This window comes from Rhododendron vialii, chromosome 5a (genome assembly GCF_030253575.1).
Source record: "Rhododendron vialii isolate Sample 1 chromosome 5a, ASM3025357v1".
Lineage (NCBI taxonomy): Eukaryota > Viridiplantae > Streptophyta > Magnoliopsida > Ericales > Ericaceae > Rhododendron > Rhododendron vialii.
In genome coordinates, this window is record NC_080561.1 from 35,032,922 (window position 1) to 35,059,025 (window position 26,104).

At 37.8% G+C, this 26,104-nt stretch overlaps 4 protein-coding genes, 2 non-coding genes and 2 pseudogenes across 7 annotated transcripts; 6 read left to right on the top strand and 2 right to left on the bottom strand.

Annotated features, from left to right (window-relative positions):
* Positions 1-290: 290 nt before the first annotated feature.
* Positions 291-7,244, top strand: LOC131325201 (MATH domain and coiled-coil domain-containing protein At3g58270-like). 2 transcript variants are annotated; one of them, XM_058357314.1, is made up of 4 exons: positions 369-577; positions 1,611-1,768; positions 6,284-6,466; positions 6,536-7,244. In XM_058357314.1, exons 1-4 carry the CDS (start codon positions 456-458, stop codon positions 7,081-7,083), a joined length of 1,011 nt encoding a protein of 336 aa, XP_058213297.1. In that variant the 5' UTR covers positions 369-455; the 3' UTR covers positions 7,084-7,244. The 2 variants fall into 2 exon arrangements, with proteins under 2 accessions (XP_058213296.1, XP_058213297.1); XM_058357313.1 differs by having other exon boundaries at positions 291-577; positions 6,284-7,244.
* Positions 7,245-7,689: 445 nt separating this feature from the next.
* Positions 7,690-7,805, bottom strand: LOC131328071 (U5 spliceosomal RNA). Its single transcript, XR_009200357.1, has one exon. It is a non-coding gene; the product is annotated as a U5 spliceosomal RNA (small nuclear RNA).
* An 855-nt stretch (positions 7,806-8,660) lies between these two features.
* On the bottom strand, positions 8,661-8,777 carry LOC131328069 (U5 spliceosomal RNA). Its single transcript, XR_009200355.1, has one exon. It is a non-coding gene; the product is annotated as a U5 spliceosomal RNA (small nuclear RNA).
* Positions 8,778-10,444: 1,667 nt separating this feature from the next.
* LOC131325203 (mitochondrial pyruvate carrier 1-like) lies at positions 10,445-13,821 on the top strand. The gene is made up of 5 exons (XM_058357316.1): positions 10,445-10,710; positions 12,126-12,241; positions 12,334-12,388; positions 12,476-12,611; positions 13,537-13,821. Exons 2-5 carry the CDS (start codon positions 12,149-12,151, stop codon positions 13,574-13,576), a joined length of 324 nt encoding a protein of 107 aa, XP_058213299.1. The 5' UTR covers positions 10,445-10,710; positions 12,126-12,148; the 3' UTR covers positions 13,577-13,821.
* LOC131328084 (U6 spliceosomal RNA) lies at positions 11,110-11,166 on the top strand (annotated as a pseudogene).
* Positions 13,822-18,008: 4,187 nt separating the features above from the next.
* Positions 18,009-21,097, top strand: LOC131325202 (MATH domain and coiled-coil domain-containing protein At3g58250-like). Its single transcript, XM_058357315.1, has 3 exons — positions 18,009-18,266; positions 18,355-18,512; positions 20,258-21,097. The coding sequence occupies exons 1-3, from the start codon at positions 18,151-18,153 to the stop codon at positions 20,974-20,976; spliced, it is 993 nt and encodes a 330-aa protein (XP_058213298.1). The 5' UTR covers positions 18,009-18,150; the 3' UTR covers positions 20,977-21,097.
* A 554-nt stretch (positions 21,098-21,651) lies between these two features.
* Positions 21,652-21,707, top strand: LOC131328083 (U6 spliceosomal RNA; annotated as a pseudogene).
* A 52-nt stretch (positions 21,708-21,759) lies between these two features.
* LOC131327860 (uncharacterized) lies at positions 21,760-24,434 on the top strand. The gene is made up of 7 exons (XM_058360987.1): positions 21,760-21,819; positions 22,170-22,313; positions 22,409-22,493; positions 22,714-22,817; positions 22,911-22,965; positions 23,053-23,188; positions 24,116-24,434. The coding sequence occupies exons 1-7, from the start codon at positions 21,760-21,762 to the stop codon at positions 24,153-24,155; spliced, it is 624 nt and encodes a 207-aa protein (XP_058216970.1). The 3' UTR covers positions 24,156-24,434.
* The last annotated feature ends 1,670 nt before the right edge of the window (positions 24,435-26,104 follow it).

Sequence of the window (26,104 nt, forward strand, 5' to 3'; positions counted from 1 at the left end):
AGCCTTTGGATCAAATGAATCTAAGCCGTTCTAACAACTTGTCCCCACACCCTTCTGTTTTATAATAGAGATGATCGTTACGGTAATTTACATTTGGTACACAATACTTTGGAAAAATAAACGGACTTATTGGACGAGTTTGAAAAATAAAATTTAAATTGGACAGAGCTTGTGATTATTAATTTGGACGAGTTTGAAAAATAAAATTTAAATTGGACAGAGCTTTGTGATTATTAATTGAAGCCCGATTATTTATTGGTCGGACTTGGGTGCGAGCGAGTCCGTTATTGTGTAGTGTAAGCTCGGCCCGAACCCCGGCCCGGCCTGAGGCCTGATGCTTGTGCAGCCCTAATCCGATCTAATGCTTTTGTCCCTATTCGCAAAGCCAAGACCTTCCATCTATCTACACTTCGCAGTTTGCACTCTCTCTCTCTCTCATCTTCACACCTGCACTGATGTCTCTCCCAACGCCTACCGATCGGCCATCAAAGCCGTTCACATGGAAGATTGAAAACTTCTCGAAGCGGAAAACTAAGAAGCTCTACTCCGACACCTTCTACTCCGGCGGATACGAATGGTACTTTTTTGTCCTTCACTATTTTCTCTATCTATTGCTCATACATGGTCTTGACCTTTAATTCGTTTATAACCCTCAAACCATCTCCAATCCTTACCATTTTTTTTCTACCCGAACCCATAATCCGAGTAAAAACGCTAAGAATCCTGCTGTTTATTGTTTTCTAGTTTCTGTCGTTGAACTTCAGTTGTTTGTGAATCCCAAGGGGTTGGCGTAGTGGTTAAGGCCTAGGACTTAGGTTTGTTTCCTCCTAAGGTCTCAAGTTCGGAACCTCTCTCAGGTGCTATCAACTCATTTGTAGCCATCCATTCAGAGCATTACTTTCAGTTGTTTATGCCCAGTTTAGGTTTGGTAGTCTGCGTGGTGTTTGTTTTGGTTGTATTTCAAGGCCATCCCCTTGATTCTTTTGTTGGGTTATTAATAAGATTTGTTCCAAAGAAAAAGAAGCACTAAAAATCCGGCCTTTACCCTTTTTTTCATTTAAACTCAAAAATTGAGTAAAAACCTTTAAAACCAAGCCCACTCCTTGACTCAATCCTATACTAATTTGAGTTTTACTCAAATTTTTATTCAAATCAATGGGAGTCTCAAATTTTTACTCATATTTTGCAAGGCTATTTCTCCCTCTCAAGTTTACAATCATGCCATTAATGAGGATTTTACTCAAATTTATGTTTAGATTGTAGTTCGTCCATTGGAGTGTTTTATACCAATTACCAAATGAAGATTTTACTCAAATTGTAGTAAAAATAAATAAATAAATGAGTAAGGGCAGGAGATGCTCTAATGGCATACTTTTTGCCTACCCTTTTTGAGTTTTACCCAAACGAGGGGTAACTCAAATCCAAACCCTTTTTTATCAACATCTCTTTTCACTTTCTTATTATTTACATATGTGACATTTTGACCCAAATTTTGGAGAGAGAACATGAAAAAACAAAAAAGAAGGGGCATACACTAATAAATTTTTGACCCAAATTTTTATCCAAATTGGCTGTCGGTATTTACTGTTTTTTGAGTGTTGTGGGTGCAGGCGGGTGCTCATATATCCGAAGGGGAACAATGTCGAATATTTGTCGCTGTATTTGGATGTCGGGGATTTGGCGACGTTGCCGTATGGGTGGACTAGATACGCCCAATTCAGCATATCCGTGATCAATCAAAGTCATAACACATTGACAGTGAGGAAAGGTAAGGTTTTGTGGTGTTTCTATGCTAATTCATTTGATTGTACTACTATTAGACTGCATTTCCCCTGAATTTTGTCATCAGCATTTTTGTTAGTTTGCTTTGTCAAATCTTGTGCGTTAGTAATTCATTTGATGAGAGGAACCCAAAAAAAAATTGCAAAATTTTATATCCAAAAGCAAAAAAAAAAAAAAAATGACACTAAAGATCAAAAAAGGTTGATATTGTAGTTTGGCCTTTTCTGGATTTTTAAACTTCGATCCATATTTTCATACCTTTTTTTTTAATTTCTCTCATCAAAACAAATCATTATTCTAAAATTTTGACGAAAAGCTAACAAAAAATTCTACACATTAAAAAGAACACCAACAATACCAACTGCCTTGAAGAATGATTTATTTAGGGGAACCTCTCCACTCTCTCTTAATGTTATGTTTCCTGTGTCTTTTACACGATTGCATATTTATCTCTTTAACAAACCAAGTACTTGATCTCATTAGCTTGTTACATAAACGAAATAAAGCAGCAAACATGTTTATGATTGGTAAGAGTTCAGACCAAGCTTAAGCCATGTTTGGTTTACATGTCTTATGTGCTTATTTTGAGTCCGATGCACCCAAAATAAGACAATAGGACAGGATAACCAAACAAGCCCTTAGAAAAACTCAGTACGATAAACTTATACCCTTAAAAAAGCCAGTCGCTTGAGCTTGACTTGTGATTGGCTCGATTACCAGTCGGCTCATTCACAGCCCTATTTGTATGACTAGAGTACATAGAAAAATTATTTAGTAGGATGAACTTCTATGTATATGAGATCATTTGTCCTTCCAATATTCATTTTCAGAAGTAAATATTACTATGTTACTCATGGGAAAATGCGGAATACCTTCTTCCTAAAGACTTTCGTCCCTGCAAATAGTAGATGGTATGCAAAAGACGAGTATCCATGGTTTCATTTTACAAATATATTGAAATTGTAGTGATTCTGAGTAATATTGGACGAAGCAGTTACAGAATACTTGACCCTACCTAATTCTAAGTTAACCGAGTGATTTATCTATATTATCCAACCCCTAACTACCCAAAGCCCAACTGTGTGTTGACAAATTAACCGTTCTGCTTTTTGGAGGAGATACACCTAGTATGCCACTGCAAACTGATGCTGGTACATCAACTTGCTACAGTTTTGATTTCAATTCCTAGAAATGTTTGATAGTCTAAGTCTTAGTTAGAATTATCTGCAATCTGAAATTGAGTGACAGATGCTTGATTTGGAGTTGTTCGGCATAATTTGTTCTTGAGCCAAATTAAAATCAACTTCAATGACGGTAGCTCAACCATGAAATATGGAGTTAGAGGCCAATGAGAGGCTAAGATGTTATGACAGCACTTTATAGGCAGAGAAACCAGACTAACGAAACAAAGATCCTTGAACAACTGTTGCAACCATATCAGCCTGCTGTAGCATTAGCTAAGCCTTTAACTCAGCTTCAGTGGAAGATCTTGCCACTGTTGTTATTTCTTGGTAGACCAAAACAGTACATGTTCCCCAGGAATACAAAAAAAAAATTAGCCACATCTGAATTTCTAACTGGAGCATCTATAGTTCAATCAGGATCTCAAAATGCTGAGAGAATAAGAGGGCCTTTGGAAAGCTGAAGTCCCGGGTTTAAAGTACCCTTCAAGTATCTCAAAATCCTTTTAACAGCAGTAAAGTGACTGAGATGTGCATGTGTTGACATCGGATATTGACTGAGAATGGGTCAGGTTTGGTTAATCTAATACTACCTCCGTCCCATAATATTTGTCCGGTTTGCAAAACGGAGATATAAAAATAATACAACTTTTGTAAGAAAAAATCAATTTTTTTTCAACAATTCATTAGATATCGATGAGTTCTTTTAATTTATGAAAAAAGTTTGAATTTTTTCTTGAAAAAAGTGCATTATTTTTGAGTCTTCGTTTTGCGGACCGGACAAACAATTTGGGACGGAGGGAGTATATTATAAGGAACCTACAATGGTACTTTAAAATGCAGGATTCCACGTGATCATCCTTTTTCCCCTTAAGTTAATTTTCATTGAAAACAACCAAACCAAAGAGCAAGAGCAACTGCATAGCCTTGAACCCAGAATACGGCTGAAGAACAAAAGAACAAAAACGAGACCTAACTCAGGACCCCATAATCCCAAGACTAGAAAAAAGCTAAAGCAAAGAGGGAAATATCTAGACAGAAGACTACAGCCTGCCGGTATCTAAGTTTTTTGAAATTTGGATAGACTCTCCACTCACAACAGATCCTCTTGTTTCCTGCAGTAGCAGCAAATCCTCTTGAAGATCAGCTGGCCCTCGCTCTTCTTGTTGTGGTAAATCCTCAAGTTCCTATCTCCCCAAACATGATAAACAGCAGCAGAGAAAGCTAGCTTGAAGACCTCTCCCTGAGTAGAGTTCCCCTTCAATGATATCCCACTCGATAACGTTTGCCAAGTTCATAGGGGTTCTAGTCACTCCGCATTTATTTGGCAAAGAAGACCATATCCAGGCAGAGAGACATCACTCAGAGAACAACTGTCTGTGAGTCTCCTCCTTACCTGCACGAGAACACAATCTGCAGAATTTGTTACCCCCCATTTGGCTAACCTATCCTTATTGCACAATCTCCCTTGAAAGCAAGCCACTGGATTATAGCCCATGTTGGGATTTGGTGACCCAAACCAAACCAGTTTAATGCACCTAACAGGGGAACCATGTGATATAATAGGCTGCCATGCTCTCTGAACTGAATACAAACCAGAGCCGTATAGAGTCCACATTACCATCCTGGTTAGGAAGTTTGTCTATTGGGGTATTCTCGATAATCTACTGAGTAACATTGTTTCTAACTCTAAGCCATCTCCAACCCCCATCTATTCTAATATATAAAGGGAGAGCACCACTTTGGTGTCTCCCTTTTGTCATGTATTTTTCTTTTCCAAAAATGCCCTCTAAAAAAAACCAACACAATACAAAACAATTAACTATAAGCATATATTGGACATTTTATTTTAACAAAAAATACATTTGTAAAAAACTGAATTGGTAACTACCCACCCTTATCACCACCCCTCAAATCACGTCAAAATCTTTGTCTCCCTACTCAATTGCAGTTCTGTTTTCTTTCACAATTCCACGCTCCAACGTCCGACGACCCTCCAAGACCATGCTCCAACGTCCGACGCCCTCTAAAACCAACACAATGCTTCTTCCTTCATCAATATCAATCTGGGAAGAAAACCCAACATAGGTCCAATTTTGTGTGTTTCTTGAATCAACAACTACCATAGTGATCGTCAAGAAAAATAGGGAGGGATGTAAAGAGAAGAACGAAGAGACTTTAACCACCATCATCAATATCAATCTGGGCTCTCTCTCTCTCTCTCTCTCTCTCTCTCTCTCTCTCTCTCTCTCTCTCTCTCGTGTTTGATTTACTGACAGGAATCCCCAAAAGAGAGTGTTTGGCATTGGCAATGTTTCTTTAGTTTCTATATTGTTGTAGTATTCTCAGTAAAATATAGTCTTTGCATTTTGGTATTGTGAATTCCGCTTCGAGAATCATTGGGTCTGTGTTTTCGGTTGGTAACAGCTGCAAACGGGCCGCTACCACCATTACGTAATGCCCATATACCTGCGTAGTTTTGTCACAAAGCTATATCGTCGTTTTAGGGACTCAGCACCCACCAGTACCATTACCTAACTGCCGGTACCGATATGTAACACCCGTTTTTTCAAACCATAGAGACAAAACACTTCGATACGCATAGCTACATCCATTGATTTTACGACTGCGGAAATTCGAATCAAACGATTAACATACATTTGTTTAGTTTATTTAGAAACCTTACTTTATCACTAAAATTTCTCGTAAACTGCTTGCTGTGATTTTACATGCACGAATGGAAGAGTAAGAGGCCAGCCCACCTTGCAAGAGGTGATGTTTAGCCCATCCATGAAAAGGGCCTTAAGCAACAAGGTGTAACCCAGGCATTGCCTTAATAAGAAGTAGACGGCACAAATACTTACTTTTATTGGTCTTCATTACTACCTATTCATTGCAGGTTGGTTATTCGTTAAACGCGTCACAAGTTCCATGTAGATTGCGACGTTAGTTACATTCCGACCCATTTTAGTTGTCTCCATTTTATATTGTTTGTTACCGTTTTTTCTTATCAAAAAATATATATAGATATATATTGTTTGTTACCGTTTTACCTCTACTGCCATTTATTGAATGAACCTTGATTCAAGTCCCAAATTTATCTGTTACTGATTCACGCTGTGTATCAACTCATGAGACCACTTGTTGAAACTTGTTGAACTACTTGCTGTTCTGTACTTCAAAATTTGTGTCTAAAGTGTTCCCTTTAACAAATATATAGCATATTTTTGTAAAATTTGTCCGGACCTGTGGCAAAATTTGGTAACGATGATATTTGTTTGCTGCCTTTGGAGCTAATTTTGATGCCGTCCAATCTACAGACACACAACACCAGTTCGATGCACGCGAATTTGATTGGGGTTTCACTTCTTTCTTGCCTCTTAAAGTACTGAATGATCCCGGACAAGGTTTTCTGCTAAATGACACCATCATAGTTGAAGCTGATGTTACTGTTCCCAATCCCCACAACTCAAAACTGGAGACTGTTGAGAATAGCAATCCTGAAGAGGAGTCTCAACTTCCATCCTGTGATAATAGCTCAGGAAAACTAGAAGCTGACATTACTTCTCCTCAAAGTACTCTCCAATCAACTTTGGGTTCCCAAATAGCCTTTGTTGATGGTTCAAGCGAAGCAACAGCTACCGCGGGCAAAGTCAGGTTTTTGTCATACTGGGTTTCTTCAGAGGGATTCCAATTACTTGAAAAGATCCACGGCCTTCACAAGGGCACTTTTGTCAAATTCTCAATGAAAGGCCAGGCTTTGCAAACTGTGCTACTCGAGTCGTTTGCTTCGTTCATTGCCTCGATGTCATCCACTAAGGTAAGCGAAGTGAATGAGGAAGCATTGCGACTGGCTGCCATTTCGATAGAGGACTATGAGCAAGTAGGGCTGGACTTGAGGTGGCTGAAGCAGAGGCTAGAGGAAGCAAAGGGAGTGAAAAAGCACTCGGAGTCGGTCAACACTGTTGAATCCTGTGGAAGTTCGTTGGAAGTGGCTCGAGCCAAGGTTCGTGAGCTTGAAGAAGGGCTTGCCAAAGCTAAGGCGGAAGTAGAGGCGATGTCTCGTGACCTGCCCAAATCACTGGGAGTGAATGATTCTGTGCTTAAGGATATTGTATAAATGACAGTTCTGAAGGAGCTTTAAGTATGAACATGGTGTGAGTTGATTGTAAAAATCTGTAATCAGTTAAATGTGAGGTGAATCTGTTAATGTCAACAGACGTGTGCTTGTGACTACTCTGGAAATCGAAAAGTACGTATATTACGGTGTGTTCATCCACAGATCGCAACCGTTTAGCCGATTGTTGTTGAGCGTGAATGCTGCTTGCAGTTGAACTTGTGGTCAAAAAATTGGTTACAGAAGAGGAACAACCATTTTCCCAGCATTTTTGAATTGTTTTGTTGACCTCAATATTTAATTGACATCAAAAAGATATTGTTTAAGTTAATTTTTTGAAGAAACTCATAAAACATAATTTAAAAATAATGAGTACAACCGAAATAGACCCCCACAAAAATGCATTAAGTCTATGTATTTCCTTTGCCAAACGGGGATTTAAGGAGAGAGCCCCCCGACAGAGTCCCCCTAATTAGTGAGTAATAAATAAATTCACTAAACTTATCAGTTTCAAAGCTGTTTAAACGAACAAAAACCTGCGGGTATCACTCACAAATTCTGAGCCGTGAAAATTCGTTGAGCTAAATTTTGAACTAATAATTGGTTGGGGTTCCCCTAACGAGAAAACCCTCCAAAAAATGGCGTATGCCGCTGTTTGCGGCGAGCACACGGTATTCTTTAGTAAAAGGCGAAAGAATAGTTCGCTTTGTGCTCATCGCGCGGCTGCGTGAATTTTACAATTGCTCTGTGCGACTCAATATATAAGCCTCATTCTCTCTCCTCATGTATACCTTGTCAATGTGGGACAAACACACTGAATGTTTATACTAGGCCATTATATTGCATAACCAGGAACTTCATCCTTCGTTTTCACACCGCCACCTACTTACATCATCACCACCCCCGCGAACCACATCGCCGCCAAGCTCCTCCGCTGAGCAAGTGAGCAACACCACCACCGTTCCGCTGTTTTTCATTAAACCGCTGCAAAATCGTCCGGAAGAAGAGATCGTTGAATCCTTTCCTCCCTCTCTCTGTATGGTTTTTGTTGACGAGTTTTGAGGCATTTCATAAACAAGCTGTACCGGTAGTTTCCAGCATTCATCCATCCAAGGAAACAGTTGTAGGATATGTTTTACAGTTCATGTGAAAATGCCATAGCTAGCAGATTGATTTATGTCCTCACTTCACAGCATATGATTGATTCTGCTCAAATTAATCTCTCTCTCTCTCTCTCTCTCGGTTTATTTACTTCTAATTGTGTATTCATTTGGATAATGAACAGAGTTTGTTTCAATTCATTTGTTTTGAGCCAAAAAATTTTTTGAGCCAAAGAATTTTTTGAGCCAAAGAATTTTCCAAGCTGCACGCCTAAATGTGACAAAATAAAAAAAACCCAAATGTTGCTCTTCTAAACTGTATAATCAGACGAGTTCTAGTTTAAACTGAGAATTGGTTGGGCTCCCCTGAACGGAAACGCTCCAATAAACAGCTGAACTCACCGCTCAGCTTCGTTACCGTAAGGTTCTAAGCTCGTGCAACTCTGCTTAGGGTTAAATTTGAACTAAGAATTGGTTGGGATTCCCCTAACGAGGAAACCCTCCAAAAAAATGGCGTATGCCGCTGTTTGCGGCGAGCACACGGTATTCTTTAGTAAAAGGCGAAAGAATAGTTCGCTTTGTGCTCACCGCGCGGCTGCGTGATTTGACAAGACAGTGGAAGTCCCATTATATAGGCCCCTCTCTCTCTCCTCACGTCTGTCTTTGGTCGATGTGGGACTAACAAACTGTTTCTCTCTCTAAACGACTAACTCCTCCTTCTTCGTCCCATCTCGCCTCAAAGTTGAAAGGGCCCCCCACCTTTACTTGATGGAACTCAGGGTTTTCTTTCAAAGCACTCACACTTTCTCTCTCCTTCCCAATCTTTTATTGATCCAAATTGCATCAAGCCTCAAATCATTGCTTTGGGTCTGCAAAAGGGCCAGTTGAAACAAAGTTTGATATGTTGAGTTCAGCTCCACAGAACTGTATTTGGAATTAAATTACACTATAACGGCTCGTTTGGTGGGTGAATAAGGTCTTAAAAGATTAAAAAAAATATGGCGAATAAGAGGCGGATACGTTGTTGTCTGGGGAAATTTGTTGAGAATGAGAGATTTAACTAAGAAAGGATTGGTTAGTAGTTGAAATGGATCGATAAAGAGTTGGTGGAGAAAAAAGTACTAATAATTCACTTAATTGCATTTTACAATGGAATGCATAGGGCGTGTTTTGCGAAAGCTTTTTTCTAAGATTCTAGATTTTGACTTTTGAGATTGTTATTAATTCTGCTTGAGATTCTAGATTTTGAGAACGCCGATAATTATCCCATTGGATAATTTTCCTGGGTGAGAGTGGATTAAGTTAAGAGCAATTCGAGTGCGAAAGGAGGAATCAAACACTAGATAATAACGGACTCGCATTAGTTTATCCCCAAGACCTTTATCCCCTTTCATTCTCCACTGCCAAACGGGTCGTAAGGGTGTAAGATCAATGTGTTAAGAGCACCTCGAGCCTATATCATATTTTTCTAATCTCGACAAATCATTTTCTATTTTTTCTTGTCACACGACAGAACAATTTTACTTTATCTCGAATCTCAATCCAACAAACCACAATAAGATCCCATTTTCACTAAAATTTTTGTATTACAATTTATCGATTTTTGTGAAATTGTTTATACTAAACTAATTTTTTTTGTCAAAAATTAAGTCATTTGTATTAAACTAAAACATTCTAACACATTTTTTTCCCAAACACCCACGCTTTTTACAATTTTTAATGAGAAATGATTTTGCCACTCCATTTTTTGTTAATTCTACTTTTCTGCAACTGTATTTTTGCACCAAAAATACACTTGAAGAGGAGTGACGTTAACAAAAAAGGGAGTGGCAAAATCAACATTCGTTAGAGACTTTTTTGAATTCACTTAGACGTTAATGGAAATGAACCATAAATATGTAGCCCGATTCCTAAGGCTCTGTTTGGAACTTATGGAAAGAAAAGAAAAGGAAATGAAAAGAAAATTAAAAAAATTTCTCTTCCATTGTTTTGCTTTTGCTTTTGCTATTCCTTTTTTTTTGGTTAATGTCACTCTCCTATAAGTATATTTTTTGTGCAAAAATACACTTGCAGGGGAGTGACGTTAACAAAAAAGAAAGTGGCAAAATCATTTCCCAATTTTCTCTCCTATTTTCTTCTTATTTTTCTCCATTTTTCTTTTCTTTTCTATAAATTCCAAACAGAACCTAAAAGATTAACCCTAAAATAGCATATCCAAATTATAATAAAGCCCGTAGAAGCCACAATGGCATAATATCCAAAGAGCCCTTTTGTATTTGTTCGAATATAGAAATAAATCGCGAATACAATTCAAGTAATAAATGCGAAAACAACTTGACCGAAAACTTCCCAAAGTATCCAAATACTCTCAACCGACTCTCCAATCTCCGTAGTACTTTCAACACTTTCTTGAGTTTCTTCCCCTTTCTTTCTCACAGCCGAGGCACGAACGAAGAGGCCTCCGTCTGTTTAAGCCTCCGGTCGAAATAGTAGACCGTCGTCAGTTTAGAGCTCCAAAACCCGAAATCTGGTTCTCTCTCTCTCTCTCTCTCTCTCTCTCTCTCTCTTGCGTATGCGTACATCTTGTATGTATGTGGGTATGTATTTGTGTATATATAGATGCTTACATACTTGTGTATATAAGGTTATATACACACGAAATCAGACTGAATTGTTTGGTGGGCGAAGGGGTTTGGTTGACTTTTGCGCTGTTTGTGACTCCTTGATTTTGCCTATCATCACTGCAATGAGATTTTGTGGAGTTAGATTTTACGAACCGATGAGTGCATCCGCCTTGCAGATTTTGTCGACTCTGATTTTAACTTCACTGTAGTGGATTAGTGGTGGAAAACAATGATTCATGTTCTTGCTTCCTTCTCTGCCGTTAAAAAAAAAAAAAAACGTATTTGATCTTCATGATCAAAATTTGGTTCCTTTGGGGACATCCGATAAAATTGGAACGATACAAAGAAGATTAGCATGGCCCGTAGCCCCTGGCCCCCTTCGCAATGATGACACGCGCAAATGATCAAACGACACGCACAAGGATGACACGATACAAAGAAGATTAGCATGGCCCCTGCACAAGCGTATACGAGTTTTATTGTGTGCCACGATTATGACTTGTTTTTCGTATTAAGTAAATTTTTTTTTATCGGTGGAAGTTAGTAGTGTCAGAGAAGTTAGATCAGCACCTTAAGAGGAGTTGAACTCCTAACCTTCTTATACCCAGCACCTAAGTGGATCCCCTTATGCCGTTGCGCCAAAAGCCTCTTGGCTTCGTGTAAAGTATGTTAACGATAGTACAAAAAACAACCTCTACTCTTTCAGTTGCATTTGTGGCATCTGATAGTCTTCCTTTTGATTTGTAGATGATGCCTTGATCATTCTGGGAAATTGTATTGTCTCTTTGTTCATATTTGAATGTGTCTCGTTCTCTGTTGCCTAGGCTGAAACTTCACAGTTTTCCATTATTTTTCCTGGAAGTTTTTGCAAATTCGCAGTTGAACTTGATTACTATATTATTGAGTTGGCTTTGCACCTCAGTCTTTTCGTAATAAATGAGAATGTAGGGGGTGCCCAAATTGTTTTACCTATGTTGTACGCAATATCAATATGTTTCTTTTGACGGTTTGATGAAGGGTTTTAAAAGTTGATATCCTTTTTGTTATGCTTTCATAGATGGAACTTGTGCTCTGCACTTTCAATAATTCTGCTGATTTGTCCTCATGTGTTTCTAAAAAGTGGCCTCAAAACATATTAGATGGTCCATTTGAACACTTTTTTCAAGTGATCCTGGAGAGGCACTTACCCTTTTTCTGCAAGGGTCAAATTCATCTTGTGTTTTTATTTCAAGGTTTTGCATTCATAACTTTGTTTATTAAAAGGTTTTTGCTACATTTGACATGACGTTAGTACCTGACTTAGCAATTTTGACCATTGCAGAGGTATTGAGTAGCAGTTGTCCTATGGCTTCCTTCCGATCGTTCTTGAACAGTCCAGTTGGCCCTAAAACAACTCATTTTTGGGGCCCCGTTGCTAACTGGGGATTCGTTATTGCTGTATGGTCACTTGTCACATGAATTTTTTTTCTATTTGGATGGCTTTTCGGCTCAGTTTGCTTTACAAGAATTGTAATTGGTTGGTATGGCAGGGACTGGTGGACATGAAGAAACCCCCTGAAATGATCTCTGGCAACATGACTGGAGGTTAGAAAGTAGTGGTTTCAAAAGAATGTGTAGTTATTGGTAGTAACATCTTTGCAATTCTGGTTATACATTTATGGTGTGTCGCAGCAATGTGCATATACTCTGCTCTGTTCATGAGGTTTGCATGGATGGTACAACCTCGCAACTATCTGCTTCTAGCATGCCATGTGTCCAACGAGACGGTGCAGCTCTATCAACTCTCTCGGTGGGCTAAGGGTAATGGGTGAGTTATTTTATCTTTGCCTTATTCTTGGTTTAGGAGTGGTAATATGGATTGGAGTTGAGCCTTATTCCGCCTGGGCTCAGCCTCCACTGCCTTGGAGTAACACCATCAGGGCGATGTACCAAACTAGACCTCGCTTATATGCCAAACTTTTTTTTACTGTGTTTGTAGTTAAAAACTGTGCCAGTTGATGGGTAAGTTTGGGAAGTAGGTTGATTGCTGACATGGAGACAAGTATTACATCTTGTATTGGTCCAGAAAAATCCATTATTTGTAAACTAAGAAACAAATAAATTGAACTATAAGAGATCTAATCAACTGTGTTCCTCCGTTGCTCAGCGGTGGAGCGGCAGCTGTTAACTGATTGGTCATAGGTTTGAAAGTGTAATGTTCGGTAGGGAAAGGCAAAAAGCGGTGTGGACGGCTTGTTATTCAACAGTTTGACAACCCAACTTTTTTTTTTTTTTCCCTCCTCCTGAACATATCATGATCAACTGGAGAAATAGACAACGGATTTGTGAGAAAGTTCTGATATGACTATAGACGAAAGCAATAAGAGTAATTCTGTCGTGTTTCTGTGTTTCTTGAAGAAGATAACAGGGTAAGCTGATCCAAGGCATGGATTCGCATCTTGTAGCTGTTATTTCTCTCTTTCTTAAAAAGAAGCCTATGTATTAATTTACTCATGTATTTGTATGCTCCTTACTACTACATAGTCTCATCCTTACTCTTTCTACCGCTCCATAGTATTCGTATTGAGCTGCGCCAAATTTCTTCTGATTGTTGTTCCTTATATTCCTTCTGGCTTCAGCAATTAGATTCTCATTTGGAACAATCATGTCCTCCTGCAACTCCATATTCTCTTATGCCTTTGACACATTAACTGATTTTAATACCTTTGCGGCTTTGCCTTATTAACGAACAGGTACTTGGGGCAAAAGAAGGAAGAACCGGTACCTCAATAACCCGGTGCTGCTCTTCTTTTCCGTTCTCGGGCTTGGCAACTCTTAGGGTACTTGGTCCCTGCTGAAACAACTTATCTAATGTGAAATTTAATATTATTTGCGAGGTTAGGATACCAAGCAAATCACTATGTGTAAACCATGACTGCTGCCAAATTCTTGTTAATATTGCAATGGTACTGTCAAATACTACCTAGTGTACTCTTTCAGTAAATTTATTCGCTAATAAAGCTACTTTTTTATTTTTATTTTGACATTTTCCCCATGAGAGGAGCATTCTTATAGTTATGACAGTCAGTTTCTCTTTTTTTTTTCTTTTTTTTTTTGACAAAAAGCAAATTCCATAGATAATACAATCTTACACAATGTGTATAGTTGCCTTAGCGAGATTATGGGCAGGCGGCAGCTACCACTTCAGTTCTAGCAACTTTCATAACTTTTACACTCTCCCAGTTTCTAGATGAGAGTCCCTCTTAGGAATTCCAACTTTTTAGGGACATGTAGCCTTGTTTGGATTCAAACTTCAAAAAAAAATTTCAACTCAAAAAATACTCATTACTTCTACTTTCAATCATTATTTTCATTTTTCTCTCATCTCTTCAATCATTATTCTCATTTCTCTCTCTATCTCTATCCACTCATTACTCCTATCTCCAATCATTACCCTAATTTTTCTCGAATTATTATACCTCAAAAACCAAACCCAAAAATTTTTCAAAAAGGGAGCCAAACACAATAGTAGTCATTACTCCTACTTTCCACTATTATTCTTATATTCTACCTATTTTGCACCATTTGTATTCACATATGAGAGGCTTTTGGAATTTTGCCAAATTTCTATTTCTATTTTTGGAAAGGAACAATCATTTTGAAACATTTCAAAATAGAAAGATTAATTAATCAGGTCCTATACCTCCAAACCACCACTCACGAGCTGTCCATCAACTGATGTATGTCACAAACAAACCTTGCAATACATACAATTCAAATATTTCGTTCAAATAGTGTATATGAGTAAGACGGAATCATAGAAACCAAAAATTTCCCAGACATTACTTCTGCGAAAGTGGTGCTTGAATCAAAATATTTACAATGATCAACGGGAAAAAAAAATTAAAGAAAAATAAAAGCCATTGTTGCAGCTTAGGAGAGCTTCGATCCCAATCAAACTAATTAACTCAAATCATCTGAAGGCCAGCTTGCAACAGCATCGAGTAAGACAGAACAGATAAAATTTAAGTCCTGCATTTCGGCATTTCATCTTGCAGATAATACATTTGTTGGTCAAAGTTCAAATCCGTCGAGTGAACATTGAAGAACCAAAAGAATACATTAAAAAATACCTGAGAGCGCCAGATACGGTTAATGAAATCTCTCTCACGACCTCATGGGAGGATCTGGCGTCGCCTGTGTGGAGTTGCTCGCTTTGCATATATTTTCTCTGTTTCATTCAGAGGTCTACTAGAACCATCTGGCTCGCTAATGAACCTCCACCCGCCACCATTTCCCCGCTTGTCCCGCGGGTCTAGTTTCTCCACCATGATATTGTGTTACATCGGGTTTTTTTTAAGGATATTTCGGATTGTATTTAGAAAATTGAGTGGAAATACTCATAAATTGAGTTGGATTGTTTATTTAGCGAGTGTTTGGAACTCGGGAAAATAAATGAGAAGGTTGAGAAAATTTTAAAGAATTCCCTTTTTTGTTTGGTAATCACTTCATTTAGAGCATCCGGACCGTTCTCTCTAAATTTTGGACCAAATTGAAGAGGAAAAAACCTCTTTATTACTTTAGCTATTCACTTTTAAAATGTCTACTGCATCAGACTCTCTATTCTAACTAGGTTCTATAAATATAATATTTTCTTTGCCTATTTGTACATTCTTTATTAGTATTGTAACCAACAAGCCGGTTGTTTGGATCTGTACATTCTTTATTAGTATTGCAACCAACAAGCCGGTTGTTTGGATCAACAGTGTTATCGTACATTTCTAACGTATGCGTGTAGCTAGGGCTCACTCCGGGTCCCACAAAATATAAAAATATCCATAAATTTTAAAATAATTTTTTATGGAGCCCTGTAAAAAATCAGCTCCAAAGGATATCTGTAAGTATTTTTTCTGGATTAGTAGGGGTAAAACGGAGTAGTTGAGCAGTTTTCTCAACGAATTCCGAAAAAATGCTTATCGGTATTCGGTGGAGCTGATTTTTATAAAACCCCATAAAAATTTATGAATTTCTTTTCTTTTTTTTTTTGTATTTTTATGAAACCTAAAGTTAGCCCCACACGTGGAATAGAAATGTGGGGTAAAATTAGAGGTAAGGCTAGACTTTCTGGTCATCGGATTGGACGTGGAACAAGATGTCAGATGAAGACAAAATTCAATCGAAACCAAAATATTAAAGGGGAAATTACATATCAGTGGAGAAAGGGGTAAATAATGCCCAAGTGATGGAGAGGTTTTTTCAAAATTCCATAAATATGGAACGGAGGAAAAATAATTCCCCATACATGAAACGGAGGAAAAATAATTCCCCATACATGGAGTCCGAATCTGGATCTCCTAAGTTGCCATTTCCATGAATTTATGTTGCCCCTTCTATGTACCTAGGTTGCCCCTTCTATGAAACTAAGTTGCTCCTTCTATGAATTTTCTGGGTATTCAATTTCTTGAGTATTTCTTCAATCTCCTTACCATTTCTATTATTTTTTGAGAAATTTGGAATCTGGGTTACTTGTAGATTTGCATGAAACGGACCAACTGAAATTCTCTATGTATGAAACGGAGGAAAAAAATTCCCAAAACAAGAAGTCGGTTTGTAGTCATATCTGAGTTTGAATCTAAGTTGCCCCTTCTATGAATTTAAATTGCCCCTTCTATGCACCTAAGTTGCACTTTCTATGGACTTAAATTGCTCCTTAATTAGCTAGTAGCAGTCACATTTTCAAGTAAAACCAAACAAAAAATTTTAAGTGGCAATTCCTAAAATCTAAAAGCAAAAGTATAAAGTGGATGCTAGAAAATATATATCTTATTTTCTCTATCATTTCTCTTTCTAAAAAATTAGCCAAATACACTAATCTCAAAATACTTTAAAAACTCAAATCTACAAGTAATCCAGATCTCAAATTTCTCAAAAAATAATAGAAATGATAAGGAGATTGAAGAAATGCTCAAAAAATTGAATATTTAAGAAGTTTATAGAAGGGACAACTTAGGTTCATAGATTTATGTAGAAGCAGATAGATTTAGGTTCATAGACTTAGGTCCCTTCTATAAACCTAAGTTGTCCCTTCTATGAACTTCTTAAATATTCAATTTTTTGAGCATTTCTTCAATCTCCTTATCATTTCTATTATTTTCTGAGAAATTTGAGATCTGGGTTACTTGTAGATTTGAGTTTTTTAAGTATTTTGAGATTAGTGTATTTTGGCTAATTTTTTAGAAAAAAAAATGATAGAGAAAATAAGATATATGTTTTCTAGCATCCACTTTATACTTTTGCTTTTAGATTTTAGGAATTGCCACTTAAAATTTCTTGTTTGGTTTTACTTGAAAATGTGAAGAAGTTATGCTACTAGCTAATTAAGGGGCAATTTAAGTTCATAGAAAGGGCAACTTAGGTGCATAGAAAGGGCAATTTAAATTCATAGAAGGGGCAACTTAGATTCAAACTCAGATTTGACTACAAATCGACTTCTTGTTTTGGGACTTTTTTTCCTCCGTTTCATACATAGAGAATTTCAGTTGGTCCGTTTCATGCAAATCTACAAGTAACCCAGATTCCAAATTTCTCAAAAAATAATAGAAATGGTAAGGAGATTGAAGAAATACTCAAGAAATTGAATACCCAGGAAATTCATAGAAGGAGCAACTTAGTTTCATAGAAGGGGCAACTTAGGTACATAGAAGGGGCAACTTAAATTCATAGAAATGGCAACTTAGGATATCCAGATTCGGACTCCATGTGTGGGGAATTATTTTTCCTCCGTTTCATGTATGGGGAATTATTTTTCCTCCGTTCCATATTTATGGAATTTTGAAAAAACCTCTCCATCACTTGGGCATTATTTATCCCTTTCTCTACTGATATGTAATTTCCCCAATATTAAAATACTGCTAATTGGGTGAACAGTCCCTCGCTGCAAGAAGCAAGGAACTGTAGCAAATGTTAAATTACCGAATTCCCAAACGAGGTTGATGCAGTCCCCTTTCTATGTCTTCCCTCGCTATTTTAGTTTTTAAAAGGGGGTAAAAAGTGAGATGTGGATGCCCTTATATAGGAGTATTTTCCATTTTCCCCTTCAAGTTCCACCTATAGAAAAGGAAAAAAAGGAAAGAAAAATAAAAAGAAAAAGAGAGGAAAATATAAGAAAAAATTTACTATTTACTAAATTTGAAACTTTTATATTCTTCTCCCTCTCCCTCCGAAATCCGAATCAAACACCCTCGCAACCAAACAATGAACCTATCCTTTCTCCTTTCCATAAGTTTCAACCAGAGCATTAACTTTGGGTTTAGGGTTTCTATTTACTTTGCGGTTTGCTCTTTCTCGTCATCGGCACACCTGCACTGATGTCTCTCCCGACGCCTGCTCATTCATCAGTGCTCTTCACATGGGAAATTGAAGAATTTTCGAAGCTGAAGGCTAAACTCTACTCCGAAATCTTCTACTGCGGTGGATACGAATGGTACATTGTTCTTTATTTTTCTGCATCGTACTTGGTTTTGACCTCAATTCAGCGATGAAATATTACTCTTTGAATGTTGTGGGTGCAGGCGGCTGCTTGTATTTCCCAAGGGTAACAACACCGAACATTTGTCGGTGTATTTAGATTTTCCCGAATCGGCGAAGTTGCCGCCCGGGTGGAGTAGATACGCCCGTTTCAGCATATCTGTGTTCAATCAAATCCGTAACGCAGATACAAGTACCAGACGTAAGGTTTTATGGTGTTTCTGTGCTGATTAATCAGGCTATGCTACTATTAATGTGAAGTTTTTATGTGTTCTTTCATACCTGTAAGCATGATTGCGTATTTATATCTCTTACATGAACCTGCTACTTGGTCTCATTAGTTAATCCACTCAAGAGTCAAGATTAGCTTGTTAAAATTACCAAAATAAAGCAGAAAACATTTCGATGCTTTTTAAGAATTCAAACCATGCTTAGAACGACTCGTCACACGCATCGATAAACTAACTTCCAATAGTTACCCTTTAAGATTGGGAGAATTCTCAATAAGTATTACTTTTTTCTTCAATGGTTAAGTATTTAAAGATATTTTATATACGTTTTTGTATATAATCTATATATGCTCCTAAGGCACTCCCAGCCTTAAGAGCTTTTAGGTGCCTCCGCTCCCCCACACCCGCTTTGTGCTACTAAGGCATGGTCGATGTAAATCAAGGCCCCTCATGGTGGAGAAAAGTGGGTCACTGAAAACGTTGAAGATGTATGAACTTTCGTTTGACATGGTTCATTGGTGTGGGACAATGTCCGTCTGTTTAATAGTCTCTGGTTCACACAACCTATGTTGCATGGACTCTTGAGTCTTGTTGAAGTACTCAAGTTGACACGGCATGTCTACGGATACGGGATAAAATAACTAACCAAACAAAAGAAGGGATAATTTTTATTTCTCTCTTCATTTTTCTTTCTTTCCATAAGTTCGAAACACACCTTAATCTTTACACAACGTAGGACATAATTATTGATTTTTATGTTTTTGCTTCAGCATCACATTTGTTGGAGTAAAACAGTGCTTGGCGACTTTTCTTTATTTTCTTTACCTAGTCCAATTTACTTTTTTATTGTTGTATTATTCTCTGTTAAATAATTGTCCTTGCCTTTTATTATTGCGAATTCCCCTTTGAGAATAATTCAGTCTTTGTGTTTCTGTCAGTAACAGCCGAATGCCAATACACCTGCAAATTTTTGTCTCAAAGCTATATCTGCCTTTTGGGGACTTGGCTTGGCACCCACCGATATACCATTACCTAATTGCTCATACTGTTATGTAACCCCGATTTGTAAAACAATGGACGCAAACCATTTTGGCATACAGCACCATACATTGGTTGTAGGAGTCAGGATTGTTAATAATTTGAATCTATCAATCAAATGAGATTTGTTTAGTTTGTTTAGAAACCTTAATTTCATCACTAATATTGTTCGTAAACTGCTTGCTGTGATTTTGTACAAGGCGATGTTTAGCCCATCCATGAAAAGGGCCTTAAGCACCAAGGTGTAACCAAGGTATTGCCTTAATAAGAGGTAGACGGCGGAAATAAATTTCAACTTATTGGTCCTCATCAATACCCGCGACATTGATTAATTTGCTACCTATTTTAGTTCCCTCTATTGTATAGTGTTTGTGACCGTTGCAGCTCGATCGTCATTTATTGAGGGAACCTGAATATGAATTGAGTTTCACATTTGATCTTATTTCCAAGCTTTCTTTCTTTACAAATTCATTCTTTGCAACAACTCATGAAACTACTTATTGACTGACTTGTTGGTCCGTACTCTGTACTTTAAAGTTTGTGTCTAAAGTGGTCCCTTTATCCATGCATTGCGATCACTAGATGCCTTTTGTTATTAATATATAAAGTGTGGCAAAATTTGGTGGCGATGATTCCCTTCTGCCTTTGGTGCTAATTTTTTATGCCTTCCAATCTACAGGCGCAGAACACAAGTTCAATGCAGAAGAACGTGATTGGGGTTTCACTTTTTTCTTGCCTCTTATAAAACTGAATGATCCCAAGGAAGGTTTTCTGGTGAATGATACTATTGTACTTGAAGCCGGCGTTACCATCCCCAGTTCCCATGACTCAAGAAAGGAGATTGGTTGTGAACCAAAAAATGCTGACGTTGCTGGGACTACTTCTCAAGTCAGGTTTTTGTCATACTGGGTTTCTTCAGTGGCATTCCTGTTACTTGAAAAGATCCACTGCCTTCACGAGGGCACTTATGTCAAATTCTCAATGAAAGGTCGGGCTCTGCCAACTATGCTACTTGAGTCGTTTGCTGAGTTCATTGCGTCGATGTCAGCCACTAAGGTGAATGAATTGAATGAGGAAGCGTCGCGACTGGCTGCCAATTCGATAGAGGACTTTGAGCAAGTAGGGTTGGACTTGAGGTTGCTGAAGCGGAGGCTAGAGGAAGCTAAGGTGGTGAAAAAGCACTCGGAGTCTGTCAACACTGTTGAGTCTTGTACGAGTGCTTTGGAAGTGGCTCGAGCTACTGTTGACTCATGTACAGGTGCTTTGGAAGTGGCTCGAGCCAAGGTTCGTGAACTCGAAGATGGGCTTGCCAAAGCCAAGTTAGAAGGAGAGGTGTTGTCCAGGGAACTGCCAAAATCACTGGGAGTGAATGATTCTGTACTTAAGGATATTGTGTAGATGTTCTCGAAAAAAGTATATTGTGTATATAGCAATTCTGAAGGAGCTTCAGTATTAACAGACATGAATGCATGATGACAGTACTCTGGAAATCGAAACTTATGTTATTATGGTGTCTTCATCCACAAATTGTAATGTTTAGCTGATTGTGGGTTGAGTGCGAATGCTTAGGCTAAGTTCCGCCAAGATTTTTGGATTTTTTCTTATTTTGTCCTTATTCAAATTTTTTTGCATTTATTAGTTGGATTGTGATTTAGGCACTCCAAAAATTGATGGTGGGACTCCAAAACTGCACAGTGTTAATACATAAAACGACGTCATTTTGGAGCCCTTCTATCTATTTTTGGAGTGCTAAAATCAATTTCCTTATTAGTTTTGCTTAACTATTGTGGATTATTGATTCATTTCGTCGAGATGAATCGGAAAAATAAAATATTACGAGTATGACTTGTACTTAATTTTTTTTTTTTTTTTGTAATATCCAAGATAAAGTTTAAAAATCCAATAAAAAATAAAAATTTTGAAAGTTGAACTTATGGTCAGAAAAGTAGAACTTCTAACAACCAATTTTCCGTGCATTTTTAAATTGTTTTTTTTTTATCCCTTGGTGAAAAGTAGGAGTCAAAAACAGAACTCAACATATCAAACTTATTTGATCTTCATGATCAAAATTTGGTTCCTTTGGGGACATCCGATAAAATTGGAACGATACAGAGAAGATTAGCACGGCCTGTAGCCCCTGGCCCCCTTCGCAATGATGACACGTTCAAATGATCAAACGACATGCGCAAGGATGACACAATACAAAGAAGATTAGCATGGCCCCTGCGCAAGCGTATACGAGTTTTATTGTGTGCCACGATTACAACTTTTTTTTCGTATTAAGTATTTTTTTTTTATTAGTGGAAGTTAGTCGTGTCAGAGAAGTTAGATTAGCACCTTAAGAGGAGTTGAACTCCTAACCTCCTTATAACCAGCACCTAAGTGGATCCCCTTATGCCGTTGCGCCAAAAGCCTCTTGGCTTCGTGTAAAGTATGTTAATGAAAGTACATAAAACAACCTCTTCTCTTTCAGTTGCATTTGTGGCATCTGATATTCTTCCTTTTGATTTGTAGATGTTGCCTTGATCATACTGGGAAATTGTATTGTCTCTTTGTTCATATTTGAATTTGTCTTGTTCTCTGTCGCCTAGGCTGAAACTTCACAGTTTTCCATTATTTTTCCTGGAAGTTTTTGCAAATTCGCAGTTGAACTTGATTACTCCTACTATATTATTGAGTTGGCTGTGCACCTCAGTCTTTTCGTAATAAATGAGAATGTAGGGGGTGCCCAAATTGTTTTACCTATGTTCTACGCAATATCAATATGTTTCTTTTGACGCTTTGATGAAGGGTTTTAAAAGTTGATATCCTTTTTGTTATGCGTTCATAGATGGAACTTATGTTCTGCACTTTCAATAATTCTGCTGATTTGTCCTCATCTGTTTCTATAAAGCGGCCTCAAAACATATTAGACGGTCCATTTGAACTCTTTTTTCAAGTGATCTTGTTTTCACACCCATACACACACGACCCCGGAGAGGCCCTTACCCTTTTTCTGCAAGGGTCAAATTCATCTTGTGTTTTTATTACAAGGTTTTGCATTCATAAATTTGTTTATTAAAAGGTTTTTGCTACATTTGACATGACGTTAGTACCTGACTCGGCAATTATGACCATTGCAGAGGTATTGAGTAGCAGTTGTCCCTCTGGCTTCCTTCCGATTGTTCTTGAACAGTCCGGTTGGCCCTAAAACAACTCATTTTTGGGGCCCCGTTGCTAACTGGGGATTCGTTATTGCCGTATGGTCACTTGTCACATGAATTTTTTTTTCTATTTGGATGGCTTTTCGGCTCAGTTTGCTTTACAAGAATTGTAATTGGTTGGTTTGGCAGGGACAGGTGGACATGAAGAAACCCCCTGAAATGATCTCTGGCAACATGACTGGAGGTTAGAAAGTAGTGGTTTCAAAAGAATGTGTAGATATTGGAAGTAACATCTTTGCAATTCTGGTTATACATTTATGGTGTGTCGCAGCAATGTGCATATACTCTGCTCTGTTCATGAGGTTTGCATGGATGGTACAACCGCGCAACTATCTGCTTCTAGCATGCCATGTGTCCAATGAGACGGTGCAGCTCTATCAACTCTCTCGGTGGGCTAAGGGTAATGGGTGAGTTATTTTATCTTTACCTTTTTCTTGGTTTAGGAGTGGTAATATGGATTGGAGTCGAGCCTTATTCCGCATGGGCTCAACCTCCACTGCCTTGGAGTAACACCATCAGGGCGGTGTACCAAACTAGACCTCGCTTATATGCCAAACTTTTTTACTGTGTTTGTAGTTAAAAACTGTGCCAGTTGATGGGTAAGTTTGGCAAGTAGGTTGATTGCTGACATGGAGACAAGTATTACATCTTGTATTTGTCCAGAAAAATCCATTATTTGTAAACTAAGAAACAAATAAATTGAACTATATGAGATCTAATCAACTGTGTTCCTCCGTTGCTCAGCGGTGGAGCGGCAGCTGTTAACTGATTGGTCATAGGTTTGAAAGTGTAATGTTCGGTAGGGAAAGGCAAAAAGCGGTGTGGACGGCTTGTTATTCAACAGTTTAGCAACCCAACTTTTTTTTTTTTTCCCCCTCCTGAACATATCATGATCAACTGGAGAAATAGACAACAGATTTGTGAGAAAGCTCTGATATGACTATAGACGAAAGCAATTAGAGTAATTCTGTCGTGTTTCTGTGTTTCTTGAAGAAAACTTGGATAACGGGGTAAAGCTGATCCAAGGCATAGATTCGCTTCTTGTAGCAGTTCTTGCTCTCTTTCTTAAAAGAAGCCTATGTATTAATTTACTCATGTATTTCTATGCTCCTTGCTAATACATAATCTCATTCTTGCTCTTTCTACCGCTCCGTAGTATTCATATTGAGTTGCCCCAAATTTCTTCTGATTGTAGTTCCTTGTATTCATTCTGGCTTCAGCAATTAGATTCTCATTTGGATCAATCATGTCCTCCTGCAACTCTATATTCTCTTATGCCTTCGACACATTAACTGATTTTAATACCTTTGCGGCTTTGCCTTATTAACGAACAGGTACTTGGGGCAAAAAAAGGAAGAACCGGTACCTCAATAACCCGGTGCTGCTCTTCTTTTCCGTTATCGGGCTTGGCAACTCTTATGGTACTTGGTCCCTGCTGAAACAACTTATCTAATGTGAAATTTAAGATTATTTGCGAGGTTAGGATACCAAGCAAATCACTATGTGTAAACCATGACTGCTGCCAAATTCTTGTTAATATTGCAATGGTACTGTCAAATACTACCTAGTGTACTCTTTCAGTAAATTTATTCGCTAATAACGCTACTTTTTTATTTTTATTTTGACATTTTCCCCATGAGAGGAGCATTCTTATAGTTATGACAGTCAGTTTCTCTTTCTTTTCTTTTTTTTATTTTTTTATTTTGACAAAAAGCAAATTCCATAGATAAAACAATCTTACACAATGTGTATAGCTGCCTTAGCGAGATTATGGGCAGCTACCACTTCAGTTCTAGCAACTTTCATAACTTTTACATATTCTCTCAGTTCTTAAATGAGAGTTCCTCCGAGGAATTCCAACTTTTTTAGGGACATGTAATTGGATTCAAACTTCAAAAAAAAATTCCAACTCAAAAAATTTTCATTATCCCTACTTCCAATCATTACTTTCATTTATCTCTCATCTCTACAATCATTATTTTCATTTCTCTCTCTATCTCTATCCACCCATTACTCCTATCTCCAATCATTATACTAATTTTTCTCCAATCATTATACCCCAAAAACCAAACGCAAATTTTTTTGAAAAGGAAGCCAAACACATTAGTAGTCATTACACCTACGTTCCACTATTATCCTTATATTCTACCTATTTTGCATCATTTGTATTTACATATGAGAGACACTTTTGGAGTTTTAGCAATTTTCTACTTCTATTTTTGGAAAGGGACAATCATTTTGAAACACCCCAAAATGAAATAAGGGACTCTCAATTAGGAATGAACGGAGGGAGTACTTAATACAAAGATTAATCAGGTCCTATACCTCCAAACCACCACTCACGAGCTGACATGAACTGATGTATGTCACAAACAAACCTTGCAATACATACAATTCAAATATAATAATTTTATATGGTCTATCTCTTGAGAAAGTTGTGGATGCAAACTGAGGGACATTATTATCTTTAGCACCAGGAGAGGGAGAGTTAATCTGATGACCAACCGCCTCTCCATCAAAATGCTCCTTTTGGTCAATCCCGTTGACCATGAAGAGGAAACATCCCAACCCCAACTCATCAACAGAAGGTTTAGTTCCACCAATTCTCTTTCCCCACTGTTTGTCTATTTTACTGATAGTCGACTAATCGACTAGAGATTGCTAAGTGTGCTGGAAATGTGGGTGTTTGTGGTGGTGGAGTTTGGTTCCTTGCCGTATTTCAGGACTTCTCTGGAAGCAAACTTAATGAAGTGAATGGAGATGGAAGAAGAACAACAAAATGGACTTTATTATCCCTCGGTGTAGAAGTCAAATCGACTATGAGAACACAATCGAACAGACGGTTAAATTACAAGCTACTCCTAGAGCAAGAAATGTAAAGTACAGATAAAAGTAGAAGCCTTTGGGCGATTGATTGGGGGCTCTAAATATCTTCCTTTCTTGTATTTATAGGCTGTTGTCGACTTGAAATTCAAATCATACGGACTTCCCTCCTTCGATTTGAATTAGTTGGCTCCATGCTCCCTATTCTTGCTCCACTATCTGCATGAGGCGGTTACTTCTCCATGATCTCACATGTTTCCAACGTTGTAATTATTTCAACTGCCTGCTTGCATTAACCGTCTGACTCACGATCCGCATGTGATACAAAATTCTGACATGTGTCCAGTCGAATATCAACCGTTTGATCAGTCCATTTTCCTTAACAGGCTTCATATTGCATTTGCATTATATCAATCGGTCTAAAATGCGTTGACACGTGTAACATTCTGACCCAATCGATTATAATATACTAAATACTAAATTATGGTGTAAACAATGCC